At 38.4% G+C, this 14,110-nt stretch overlaps 1 protein-coding gene across 9 annotated transcripts in view; it reads left to right on the forward strand.

Moving 5' to 3' along the window:
* Window positions 1-417: 417 nt before the first annotated feature.
* The window catches only part of TJP1 (tight junction protein 1), a 192,386-nt gene continuing 178,693 nt past the window's right edge, over window positions 418-14,110 (forward strand). For all 9 annotated transcript variants that reach the window (XM_035336322.1, XM_035336323.1, XM_035336326.1 and 6 more), the window contains exon 1: window positions 418-521. In XM_035336322.1, coding sequence (XP_035192213.1) covers window positions 433-521 — 89 coding nt within the window. In that variant the 5' untranslated portion in view covers window positions 418-432. The remainder of the gene's footprint in view (window positions 522-14,110) is intronic.

A 14,110-nucleotide genomic window follows, 5' to 3' on the forward strand; every position in this document is an offset into this window, starting at 1 on the left:
CTTATAAAATTCTCATTATAATATAAAGCACAGCTCGTAGTGACACCACAGAGACAAATATTTGGTTGTTGCTTGTCCACTTGATACTGTAGGAAATCAATTCTTCATTGGCTAGGCAGGAGTTTATGTGGAGTAACAATTTCAAATTTATTTGCAAAATTCCTATATATTAACTCTGACCTGTACTTCTCGAGGCTACTGGAAATATAAATATGGAAAAAACACTATCTATAAAAGGTCAAAAGAAAGTATGTTTGCCAAACACCACCACTTACCTAAATGCAACATCAGAGATAGCATCACATCAAACAGTAGGTGTTTGTTTGAACTATGTAGCAACTCTTAGAGAACTGTCTTTATTGTTATCCAGACCATAGGCATAGCCGTTTCCCAGCGTTATCAGAGCAAACAAAACTGAGGGCTGTATCAGAGATGGAACTGCATGAAACCTGTGAGATGAGTGACCAAGAAGGAAGCCCTTCTGCTGAGGAACAACTGAGTCGATCGTTCAACATGTACAGGTTAAAATTATCAGTGTCATGATGTTTTTAATGATCACAGTATTTCCTGTCACTTAATTTCCATGTATGTGCAGTACACCAAAAATGCTTTCAAGAAGTTTCCATCTGCATCCACTTTTACTTAGTGTCTCTAAACTGTGATGCTATTCTGTAAGTTGCTATCTTCTGATGTGATGAATCTGGGGGTCACCCAATGTCTTTACTATGGGTGTTCAGCAGCGATGTCCGGTATTGATGACACTGCTAGTTTTCACTGTTTGAGGACTATGTACACACACAGAAGCATAGTTGACTTAAAAAGGAACTGGCTTGAAATGTGAGAGACAGCCTAAGTTAATAGCAGAGTTCCTGTTAATTTGATTTAAGAGGAACAGTAACTGAGGGAGACCTATTTAAGAACATCATGCAACTTGATAAATGCTGGATAGCAGGCATTAACTCCTTACTTCAGAGTACTTACTTCTGACTTAAAAAACGACACATAAAATTTTGGAAATGATACCAAAATGATGTATTTTATGGAGATAGCATTCAGTTCAGGCAACTGCAGTTGTGTGTTTGGAATCATGCTTTGCTTAATTCAATGAGGAATCTAGCTAAGAATGGACTAAAGCTCTCACTAGTTCACACTGAAGAAATGCTTCAGATAATTTGCATATTCCCAGCCAAGACAGAAACGTTCATACTGAGAAAAATGCTTGAAAAGTAGTTAAAAGCTGTGCTGCTGTTTTGATGCATCAGTAGCATATAAATGGAAAATTTAGAAGCCTTGGTACCTTTGCATGGCTAGCTTAGTTTTGTTCAGTTTCAGCTAGGGACTGGATTACGCTACCTTGTAGAAGCGTGGTAGAATTTAAAGACTGTGAAGTGATGGAAAAAATTATGTTGGTAAGAGATAAATTCATCTTGAGTAGCAGAGAAACATGGAATGGCAGTAGAATATAAAAACATTTGATTCTATACATTATGGGCCCAAATTGTACAGTATGGGCCAATCTATAGCCCCAATGAAAGCCCAGCCAAAATTCCTTTTTCCATGTAAGTATTCACAAAATTTCCAGGAGTCTTGCAATCATTTGTAATCTGAATATGTGCCGTTTGGCTTTAAATGGATTAGTGCTATATCACTGGTTCTGTAACATCACAAGACAATTCACTTACAGAAACAAACCAATTAAGAAGTTCTTGGAGCTAAAAAATCACATTAGGGAGGAAGTAGACAAATACTAAAGCTTTCCTGAAGCCAATCTATGCTGGAAATACTTAATAGCACTAAAAAAATCATCCAGATACCATAAAACATGACACTATCAGTATTTGCAGACAGACAGGTAATCTCACTATAAAGTTATTACATACATTCCACGTGATAAGAAAGCATATGGTGTATCCATCCTGTGTATACCCTGGAAGAAGAGATGCTGGGGCCTCTCATGGAATTACAGAATCACAGAATCATGGAATATCCCAAGTTGGAAGGGACCCTCAGGGGTCATCAGGTTCAACACCTGGCTCCACACAGGACAACCCAAAAACCAAACCTTATGTCTGAGAGCGTTGTCCAAATGCTCCTTGAACTGCTACAGGATCGGTGCTGTGACCACTGCCCTGGGGAGTATGTTCAGTGCCCGACCACCTCTGGGTGCAGAACCTTTCCCTAACCCCCAGCCTGACCCTCCCCTGTCCCAGCTCCATGCCGTTCCCTCGGGTCCTGTCGCTGTCCCCAGAGAGCAGAGCTCAGCGCCTGCCCCTCCGCTCCCCTTGTGAGTAGGCCGCAGGCTGCCAGGAGGTCACCTCTCAGCCTGCTCTGAGCTGAGCAAGCCAAGTGACCTCAGCTGCTCCTCACACGCCTTGCCTTCCAGGCTCTGGACCATCTTTGCTGCCCTCCTTTGGCCGCTAACAGTTTTATGCCCTTCTTGTATTGCAGCACCCAGAACTGCCCACAGCTCTCCAGGTGAGGCTGCACCAGGGCAGAGCAAAGTGTCCCAGTCTTAAGTGTGAAAGTTGCTGGAGCCCCAGAAGTCACACAGCAGGAAGGGAATAGCCACTTGGAAACCCAGACCTCAGTGAGAAGACAAACTGGCATGTAATAGTGCACAATTTACTTTAACATCAGTGTGCTGGGAAAAAAATACACATTGACACTGTTTTTGAAAACAATCCAAGTCTTTCCACACTTCCTGCTGTATGCTGACACTCGTGTCCTCCATCCAAGGCAAAAATACAATAGGTAGCTGGCTTATGCTATTTTTCTCTTAAGGACCAAACTTGTGTCAGAATATCTTATACAAACAACATAGTATTTGTGTGGACAAGAGTCTCAAGTGCTTGTAGCAAATTGTGAAAAATGACAACCACGCTTCTGAAGCAAACAATATAGCTGGAAGCAAAGTAAACGTGCCACCCGCACATAACTTGCCTACAGCCACACATCACAGAACACAGTAGCAGGCTCCCTATCAACAGGGCAACCAGCTGGAGACAGAAGGTACCATCCATAAAAACAACAGCGCAGCAGCTATGGTGTATTACAGACAACTAGAGAATGTAGCAATAGTTAGAAAAAAAAAGAGATGAGAACAGAGAAAATGGAGAATAGCTTCACTGTCCTTTTCCCAGTGTTTGTAAGTACGCTCAGTAATTTGTAGGATATTTTTTGCAATGACTGACGAATGTCAGATATAGATGCTCTGAGACAAGAATTTCCTGCCTCTGAAGCAAATGGTACAATTCTAGATGATGTTAATGGAGGCATCGCGGTGAGCTATGGTACTTCAGTAACACGGCTAATAACGCATGTTACACAATTACATAGCACTTGTAAGGCTATGGTTTTATTACACAGGTTACGAGAGTTTTATCACTGCAGAACAGATGGTATATATGATATTTTTAGATGGCTGGGTACAACAAAATCATATCATTTATAAACATTAAGATGATCCTGCCAGTTAAGAGTTAAGGAACTATAGTCACTACGCAGCTTAGTCAGTAACATACACTGGGAAAAAAAGAAAAAAACAATAAAGGTGCAAAAAGTGTGTGGATTCACACCCAATTTTTTTAAGGCCCTACTAAGGGCACCCTGTTTTACTTCACAGTTTCCCCTCATGAGACAGCTCCACATTTCTTATGAATACAGTTAAATTGTGACCTTTAACAGAAGTGAAACTAGGTAAGTTTGGGTTTTGCATATGGTGATTTGGTCCAGGACGTCACAGGACAAGCAACCTATCCATAAACACTGCCAGAGAGAGGCCTGGCAGAAATACCATATTGTGTGTGCTCTGCAAATCAGGGTTATTGATACGTTCTTGGTCTGGTTTTGGATCTTGTCTGCACTTTCTTTCCCAGAATATCCTTTCTAAAAAGGACAATCTCTACTAAGCAAAAGGATGGAATTGTAGGTTGGCTCAGTAATTGCCTGAAAATTACTTCAGAATAATCGGTACTGCTTTCAAAAGTCTTTTTGCTGCTCTTCTTTATCCCTGAACAAATATCCATCACTGGACATTTCATGCTGGTCCTGTAAAAATCATCCAGATCACATAGAAGAAAATAGTAAATTATTTTTCTCAGGGTTTCTGTTTTCTCCTCCTGTTCAACAAGTTTTTATTCTTTTACTTATTGAGGTTAAAGATCTGAAGCAGCGACCTCTGAGCTGCATTAGTAGTACATTTATGTGTTACTTTCCCATGTATTAAGAAAAGATTCTGTCACAATGCCTGTCAAAGAAATTATCAGAATAAGTAGTATCCATACTGTGAAAATCGGCTGCTATTTTTTCAATTGCTGTTACACAAGCCACTTACTTCACACTGCAAACACCAAGAGATTTTTCATGCAGCTTGTCCATTTTCATGTAAATGTGTTATGTTTGTGTTTATACATGCTTTACAGTTAGTGCATGTAATTAGTTTCTTCTTGAATTCAGCTTTATGGATTTCATTTTTATGTTTAAAATTTTGGAGAGGCCCAGTTCTGCTGCAGAATATGTCTTTCTGAAATCTATTGGAGTTGTATTTTAAAGCTTTTAAATCAGTTTTCACCGTTTGAAACGCAGCATTTTGCATTGTGGGAAAAACAACAACAACAACAACAACAAACACTTAGATTTACTGCTAATTAAGGCCTATTAGAAGGGAGACAGCCACTGCTTTTTTAACTTATAAAAACTACTAGACACAATTTGTTTAAACATCATCTTTTCAAGAAGTGCAGAGCTGAGCCACAGCCCCAGAGTTTAACAATTTATTTGGATAGGACAATTTTACAATTCATTTGGATAGCTATATGTTGGCTTCTGACATTGCTGAGCATCATTAGTAATTTGGGAATCACAATGTCTATGGCATTTTGGCATGCATTATGTATTCCTTAAGAAACTTGGTAAGAGCACCAGGAGCACAATCCAAAAAAAATTAAATTTATGCCTTAATCTCAGTGCTGGTGAAGTGAAAGACCCCAATATCCGTCAAGGCACCTTAGTTTAGCAGTCACGAAAGAACTATGCATATTTTTCTGTAAAATGGCAATCTGGCTTATAAATGTAAGTTTCTATTTACATTTTTAAAATGTCATCATATAAAGATCTGTTTATATCACATATGTTAGGCTCAAAGTGCATAGTGGATGTATCTTAAGTTTATGGGTGTAAATAAATAAGTACAGCTTTTTGTTTTCTAAAAATAAATAATAGTTTTAGTTACAAAAAATAAATTCACAGTAAGAGGGAACGATTGAGAAGGTGTTACAGTACCAGCAATGTTGGATTTAAAACTGGAAGACATTTTTCCTAGTATCTCCTGTCCTCGCCAATCAAAATCACAGCATTTCAATACTGTGTCTGAGTAGAAGCTTGGTGCACAAGCCAGGGCAATAAGTGGCCTTATAATATTTAGTGTTGCAAGGTTATCAGGTTAAGTTATTTATCTGTTAAGAGTAGAAGGCTGTTTTCTGCACCATAAGAATGGTAAAATCAAGTAACTATGCAGCATTTGGCAGTTAATACTGAAAAATTAAGGTACCAGTCTCTGATAAATTTGGCCACTAGGTAGCACTACATAACAGTTGTTAAAAGTACCTTTGCTACCTCCTGGAAATCATTGCTGTGAATGACGATGTAGAACTGTAACGTTATTACAACATGATAACGTGATGATTTGTTTGTCTAATCTCCCTAGGCATGTCACTTTTTTTTTTTTTTTTTAATAGGTGGGGGGATACATGTAAGAGATTTTAATTATTTCAATCTCCTAATATCACTTCCTGAGTTTCTTTTTTATGTTCCTGACCAGCCACTACAAATGTAACTATGATTTTTAAAGGTTTCAAGACAAATACTGCCTTTAGTTCACTGCGTGTGGTCAACAAAATACTCTTTTGGAGTCTGTGTTCCTCAGAGAGGGACAAGGGGCTTCCAAACACAACTCAGTGCCAAATAAAGAATACATTTGGAGATGGGATAATTTTCACACTTCATGTATTCAGAGATGATTTGTCGCTGACTAGGAAACATAGCCTCTTTGCCATATTCAAATGACAACAGTAAGTGCAGGGCAGTGTTAAATCAAGCCCCTGAAGTCCAAACCAAATAAAACCAGTAACCTTTTAAGGATAAAACCACTCAGGTTTTATCTGTTTTACTAACTGCTGCTGGTATACACACTCACTTCAGACAGATTATATATGGTTCCCTTTTTGCATGCATATATCACACCAAATCCCATCCCCAAAGACTGTCTGCCCCTGATTTACATAGATCACGCACTAAACTGCTGTGTTGTGTCTCATCTTGTCGTGGGGCTGTGTGCTGTTAAAATTCCTTTACTCTAAAATCCTTCTTCTATGGCCTGATGCATTCCTTTGGCAAAGACATTTAGCCTCCTACCTTTTCCTAGAAGGCAGACGGTGAAACCTCAGGTAACTCATCACAGGAAGGGGTCTTTGTAAGACAGGGCTCACATCACATGACATGCTTCCTATACATCAAGTCCGATACGTGGCCACACATCTCTCCAACACCCTATATATAGGCCAGCGCTGAATACCTTGCTCCCAGCACCATAACGATGCCCTCTCCCAGATCTTCAGCCATTTAAGCAACGTGGTATTACAGATAAAAGTCCCAAGTGGAATTCTGCGAGGGATTTACAAATTATTTGTAAAAAGGTGTTAGCAGTGAGGTGGAAAGTTTGCTGAGGATACAAATTTAATCAGTGTAGTATGAGGGCTGAGTGCCTGGAACTGTAGATGGGCCTTGTAAAACTAAGTGACTGGGTAACAAAATGGCAGAGGAAATTCAGTGTAGATAAATGTGAAACGATGTACGTGGGCAAAAGTGTTCTTCGCTTTATGAATAAAGTGATGAGCTCTGAGCTGCATGTTACCACTCAGAAAGGAAAGTTTGGGATTAAGACAGACAGTTCCATAAAAACACCAACTCATGCATGGCAGCAGTTCAAAAGTGCCAATATTTGGAATTGTTAGGAAAGGAAAAAAGAACAAAACAGTAAATACAATTGTGCCAATGTATAACGCTGCAGTTTGCCCTCGCCTGGAATACTGTGTGCTGTTCTGGTGCTTACATCTTGAAAAGGTCATATTAGATCTGGAAAAAGTTGAGAGAGATGCAACAATAATGATCAGACATGATCAGACATGGGAGTGAATGGCTTCCTTATCAAAAATAATTGAGCAGGCTGGAACCTTTTTTTTCTTTTGGAAAAGAAACAGCTTATGGAAGGAGATAAAAAATGCAAAAAGGAGAGGGTGAGAATTAATGATTGAAGATGCAAATACAAGAAAATGTGTTCAAGTAGCATACACTGAACAGGGCAGCACCCTCAGCTTCTGGGTGTCCAAGCAACTGTTAGGTCCTGCCCAGCTGTGCTTTGCCCAGTGGCGTGGCAGGGTAAAAAAAAAAAAAAAAAAAAAAAAAGAATGTGATTCTTCATTGCTGGATCCTCCTTGTCAAGCTTCCTCCTCTTCTCGTGGTGAAAAGCACAGCCAGGCTGGCAATGGCAGTAGGACATTGACAAGGAGATCCTCCAAACTGGATGGTCCTTTGTTCATTCATATTTTAGTAGTAAGTAATTTGTAAGGTGAATGAAATGAACCACCACTGAGCAGGCAGCTCAGAGTAACCAGAGGCTGCATCTAAAGACAGAAATGAAGGCCAGTGTAGATGAACATGTACTAGAATTTGCCAGCTAGCACTTTACAAAAACATACTTTTAAATCCTAGTAAATACAAGTTTGTGCTGTATCAGGCAGAATTGACATCTTGCTGTGATTCATTAACTTCTTAATATTTAAACAAACGTGCAGGGAATCTAAAATATAACCATTTCTAATGAGATGCCCTGAAGTATAAACAGAAATCCCATCACTGAAATCCAGAAGAGAGTCTTCAAACGTAATTGGAATTTTTCACCTGTAATCACCTTTCCACTACTGATGTAGCACCAGCTGTGTAGAAATGTAAAGCAGAATTCCAGTCAGCACTTAGAGAACTCAATGCCATGCACTGCTTTAAAAAGCAGGATTGATTGTACCCCATATTCTGTACTGACCAATTCCGTATGGGCAATTTCACTCCCTTTATTCTCAAAGTAGACTTTCAGGCTTAAGTGATACTACTCTCCTTCCTTTCCTCTCCCAAACTGCTATGTTAGGTCTGGGGAATGAAGCTGGGTGGATAGGTGCAAACCACCTTCCTCACGTGTTTCTGTAAAATAGCAACTAGAAAAGGAGAAGGGGAGAAATGGAGCCTGATGGTCTTGTTTTCCCCATCTCATGTTTTTCTGCTTCACAGGATTACTGAGATAATTAGTTATTCCTCAAAAGAGCTTCTAAGGACATGCTCTGTATGTCCTTAGAGCTCCTTCATGAACGGTCATGATTTTCTTCACATCTGAACGATGTGAGTTAGAAATAGAAAACAAATCCTGCTGTCCTGATGAAATTTATGTGGGAAGAACCTTTATGAGAAAATCCCCGTGGATTATGAACCTCCTCATAGAGGCTATTCTGCAAGAAAAGATGCACTGAGCCAATGTAATCAAGGATCAAGAAAAGTAGGAACAGACATTCCTTGCCAGCAATTACTGAAACAAAACCTCCACTGATTTCCATACATCTTCTACTTGGCATGACCAAGTCATTGCTAGTATAACTACTGTGAGGGTGCCATCCCAAATATTGCATGCATCTTAAGTGCAAACATGTTTTTTAAATTGGTAGCTAATGCAGCAGGTAATGAGCATATGGAAAAGATTTTATTCCCACTATGTCTGATCCCAAATGTTTATTGAGGTAAAAGAGTATTAGATTCTTATGAACTAGAGGACTGCACTGTTGTTCTTCCTTACCACCTGGTATTTTATAACATGCATCTACAAGAAAAATTAGCTTTGACATACCTAACAACTGTTGCCTGTTAGCTTGTGGCTTTTGGCATCACAGCAGTCAGGTCAAGGTCAACTCACCTGGTAGCATTGGCTTATTTGACGGGAAGATGCTAATCTATGCTTGGAATCTGAAACAGTTGAACCATGGCTATAGTCAGCAGTAGAAAGAAATGTGAAAGTGAAATGAAGGATGAGAAGAGAAAAGCAAATAAAGATGTCAAAACAAGTGTCTTTCCAAGTCATTTTGAACATTTCCATTTTCAAACACCTTAAAAATAGTTTACTGTCTGCTACTGGAATTTCTCCCAGTTGTTGGCACATTCGCAGTTATCAGATACCGTATTTAATTGTATTACACATACAGTATGTCATAATAAAGACAGAACTTTGTTTAATAGCCTGCTTAGCTCAGAGTAATAATCTGTATGTATATATATATATGGATGTATACATCTTATACGATGTATACATTTTACATAACTTACATAACTTACATAACATTTGTATAACTTATACAACCTATATAAGTTGTCACTTCTGCAAACTGCTAACTGCTACATAAAATGTAAAATAAGACAAGTTCTAATATATTATAGATAACCAAAAGGCAGTTCTAACTATAGTGGCATCTGCTTACGTAAGCTAAATACACTTATACAGAAGTTTTACAAATTTTCCTTAAAAGATACCAACTATGGTAACCATTACCATAGTAATGCATTATGCATGCTTCCTGAGACAATATCCTGTGTCTCAAAATACCTAAAACCCAGTTATCTATACTCTCTGAGCTCTGCTTGTGACAAAACCAGAAAAAGGACAAAGGTAGCTTTTAGCCTCAAAACATTTTTTCCTCATGTTTGAATTTCCCTAATTTCAGGCTTCTACAGTTAAGTAGTGCAGCCTCAGATTACTCTGGTTTACAGCTGCTCTTGGCTAGGAATTCCTAAAAGGTTGTTCTTTCCATCAGGAGAACTCAGAGCACAGCACTAATCCAGCTAAATGCCATACTGTGGAAACTGTGATGGGTCTAGTGTATGCATATTAAGCCATCTCTTTACTAGACAGACAGCTGTGATTTTTCTTTTTTGGCTTTGTTTTTAGTTTTGTTTCTTTGTTTGCATTAAGTAGGCTTTCCAGGTGCACTTGTCATTGTTATAGTGGCCCAAATACAGACTAGGGAATTGGGCTTTACAGTTGCTTGTCTGTCCATCCTTCCTGCCATCGTTCCCTTCGTCCCTCCGTCCCTCCCTCCATTCACCCAGCCAGCCAGCCACCCAAATGTGTGATCACTGTGTTAGCATGAACCTCATATCATGATTTTGATTTTTATTAATAGGATTAGAGAGGAATCTCCCACAGTATCACAGACTGGTTGAGGCTGCAAGGGAGCTCAGGAGGCCCTCCAGCCCAACCCCTGCCCAAGCAGGGCACCCAGTGCACCTTGCCCAAGACCCTGCCCAGGTGGCTTTCAAATATTGCCAAGGAGGAGACTCCATGGCCTCTCTGGGCAACCTGGGCCAGGGCCTGGTCACCCTCACAGTAAAAAAGTGTTTCCTGATGTTCAGACGGCACCTTCAGTGTTTTACTTTATGCCTGTTGCCTCTTCTCCTGTCACTGTCATCCAGCACCACTGAAAAAGGCCTGGTTCTGTCTTCTTTACACCAAAACTAAAGCATCTGGTACTCTAGGGCAGTCTCCCATACAGGAGACTAAGGCTTGCAGGCTAAAGTTTCATCCTTCACACCTTTATGTGCATCAGTAATCCTCAGTAATCGCATCGTTTATTGACATGAGTAAGGCTTTGGGAGAACAGTCCTAGGACAATAACATTTAAGATTTGGTGCTTTATTAAAGAGGTTAGCATCAAATGTACCACTTGCATTTAAAATGTCTTACACTTTACTAGAGTAGTAACCATGATGCTGTTATTCGTTCTTTTGACTGCTTGATTTAGACTGAAGAGTAGGAAAACACAAAAGGTAAGTAACAGAGAATATAAATTGAGCGTTTAGAATAGTCATACCAAGAATCCCGCTTTACTTTCTTTCCTGAGACAAGAAAAAATGGAGTTTGAAAGAACAGAGAACTGAGCGATTAACCAGATTTAGAATTCTTTTATCAAAACCAGAAGAGATTTGTAGAATTCATCCATGATGAAAATCAGCAATATAATGAGATGCAGAACTGTTTGTTGTTGTTGTTGTTGTATGGATAACATACCCATCTCTAATCTCACTAACAGTACCTTTAGTTGCCCTGCCAATTGCAAACCCAAGTCTAACAGATGAGTCTCCTGGAAAGATGTACTAGAGCCATTTATGGCACTACCCTAACTAAAATCCAAAGATAAGGCAGCTGTGGCCACACCTCTCCAGTGCACCATCTAGTCTGCTCTGCACCATCTGCATGGCTTTAATAAAAGACTAAAAACAACCCCCCCAAAATGTAGATAAAAAATTGCAGCATATGACTGAGCATTAGCCTACACCATATTTGACAAAATATCCCTTCGGGATCACCTGTCGAGTTTTAGAATGCAGCGAATCCTTGTATAGTGGTTCTGACTTCTATTAAGATCTATGTTCCAACTATGCCAACTAGTCTCGTGGCTGTAGTAAGACACAACTGATAAGCTGTTCCAGGAAAGGTTTGGGCCTTTATGTGCACTAGTTACTATCTCTTCCTTTATTCCCAAGGCTACTTTCTCAACTCCAGATATTTATATATAGGATTTATAAAATATATGTATTGGAAGTGTCTAAATATTTCTTAAATTTACTGTGTTCCTGGAAACCATCAATGTGATTTTGTGTAGAACGTAAAATGAAAAATACTTTGACTTTTATACTACGTTACATTTTTAAAAAACATAGGAAGAATTAGATTATTAATGTTCAAAATCAAACACTTTTAGTCCTAATGTTACTGAATAATAGTGGCTTTTTATGATTTAAATACCACAGAATATCTTAAATATGTTTTCTGATAGATCTGGGGCAACAAATCCCTTCTGGACATTTATCTCTGAAATTACATTGAGAGGAATAAACAGCTGTCGGGAATATAAATGCTAACTCATCACAATGCTGACTCAGTGCTGTGGAAATCAAAATACGTTCATACACTGCAGAGGTAACATGTCGGACACAAACTAGTCATTTTTGTTGTTGTTGTTGGACAACCATAAACCAGTTGAATTAAAATGCCGGGACAAAACTAGGAGGAGAAAGCAAATTCTAAATAACAAAAATCCTCAGGTCCTTGAAAAGACCTGCCATGCAACTGAAGAACAGTCACCATCACAGTCAGGATTTGTTAAACTGTCACTTTTAGTGGTAACAAATCTATTCTGTAACAAGGATTCTCTCAATAATCATTATGTGATTAAAGGCCGACTTCTGCTTTCCTTGTAATTAATAGAATTTATTAATTTTGTGGAAGCAGGATTTAGCAACGAAAGAATGCCAGATTTATGTGAAGGGTCCCGGTAGAGACATTTGTCCAATTTCTCCATTAAATATGAGTTGAATGTTAGTGCTTTTTCTACTAAGATTTCTTAAGTGTGGAAATGTGTTGCAGGAGAAGATGACTGTATTTTACTAAAATAGCTGATGTTCTGTCAAGAGATGTGAAAAGGTGTTTTTTTTTTTTTTTTTTTTCTTTTTACCAAACAAGTTTTCTTTTGGTAATGAATCCTCTTAGGGAAATATTTGCTTTCTAGGCATTATTTCAGGACTTTTTATCCAGACTAAATTTATTTTTGATAGCTTGGATCAAGTATTTTGACTTCAGTTGAAGCTGCCTACACTCTGTGACAAAGATTTTGGCTGTGTCTGGAGTTTTGTCCAAGCAAGTAATGACCTGGACTCACAAGATGTTTTCTGGTAGAACAAATTTCCCAATTTTTAATACATTTCTTGCAGGATACTCCTAAATTGCATATACATATGAAAATATGTGCATATACTCATAAACTGTTTCTAGAGTTGGTGATTTTCCCTATTATATTTCTTTACTGATTTGCATCTAACTCTTGTGCCAGACACATCCCTTCCAGAATTCAACCTATATTTTATAAAGGGACAAGTGCCTAGTCCTCTGGATATATACTGTGCAATAGGTTCTGCAGCGATGTTGCAAATGAAGAATCTGCTTTTCAAAAGCATGACCTTGGGCATTACTCAGCAATGATGGCTGTCAAAGGGAAAGAGCAAAGGAGTGCAAGAAGATTTATCTTGAAATACGACATTAAAGCTAAAGAATCTTTCCTGTGGAAAAAAACAACCTCTGCCAAAGAGAATCTAAAACCAGAAAATCTAAAGCACCTCATACAATGAAATGGTAATGGAAAAGGTAAAAGATAATAGAATGCAAGTTTATTGCTTAGAAAAATCAAAATATTCAGAAAAACATACTGAAGCATAGAAACATGGACTTCATTTTTTAATTTTGTAACCTCAAGCTTAATTCCTTTATTCATTGCAACTCTTGAAGCGATCGAGATTTCTCAAGCTGGAATCTTTCTAGGCAGCAGAATTTCTCTGCTGGGCTCCCTGATCCTGTGGCATCTTTGTCATGACTAAGTTATCATGCAGTTTCACGAGGCAGCCCCAGGTTCTGCAAAATCCAATCTAGAGGCATTGCATTATTGCCCTAGGTAAAGTAGTCTTGTTTTATAAACTGAGTGGAATTGGCCCTGTACTGTCATGTTAGGCCTTCTAGTTTCAAATCATCCAGCTGTTACTAATTTGTTATGTAGCTAGTATTGCTTTGTGCTGTATGATCTGTGAGCAGCCAGCCTTTCTGCATATTCTTATACATCAACATGCTTAATAACCTATAACATTATAAAATCTTCATGCAGATATTATAGAACAGGACTGCAGCTTGGACCTACTTGAGATTTACCATAGCTTATTGCTTTTGTTTTGAAAAATTACATAGTCGAGCAAATTTCTGTATTTACTCCTTGGACATATTTTGATAAAAATCTGTAAAGCAACTTTTAATTACTTTAAAATAACCACCATAATTTAAACTTATACTTGTGCATAATTTTTGTCTATAAATAAATAAATAAATAAATTGGTACCTCGCTCCATATTCCTTTTTCTTTTTTCTTTTCTTTTCTTTTCTTTTCTTTTCTTTTCTTTTCTTTTCTTTTCTTTTCTTTTC

Source organism: Oxyura jamaicensis, chromosome 10 (genome assembly GCF_011077185.1).
Source record: "Oxyura jamaicensis isolate SHBP4307 breed ruddy duck chromosome 10, BPBGC_Ojam_1.0, whole genome shotgun sequence".
Lineage (NCBI taxonomy): Eukaryota > Metazoa > Chordata > Aves > Anseriformes > Anatidae > Oxyura > Oxyura jamaicensis.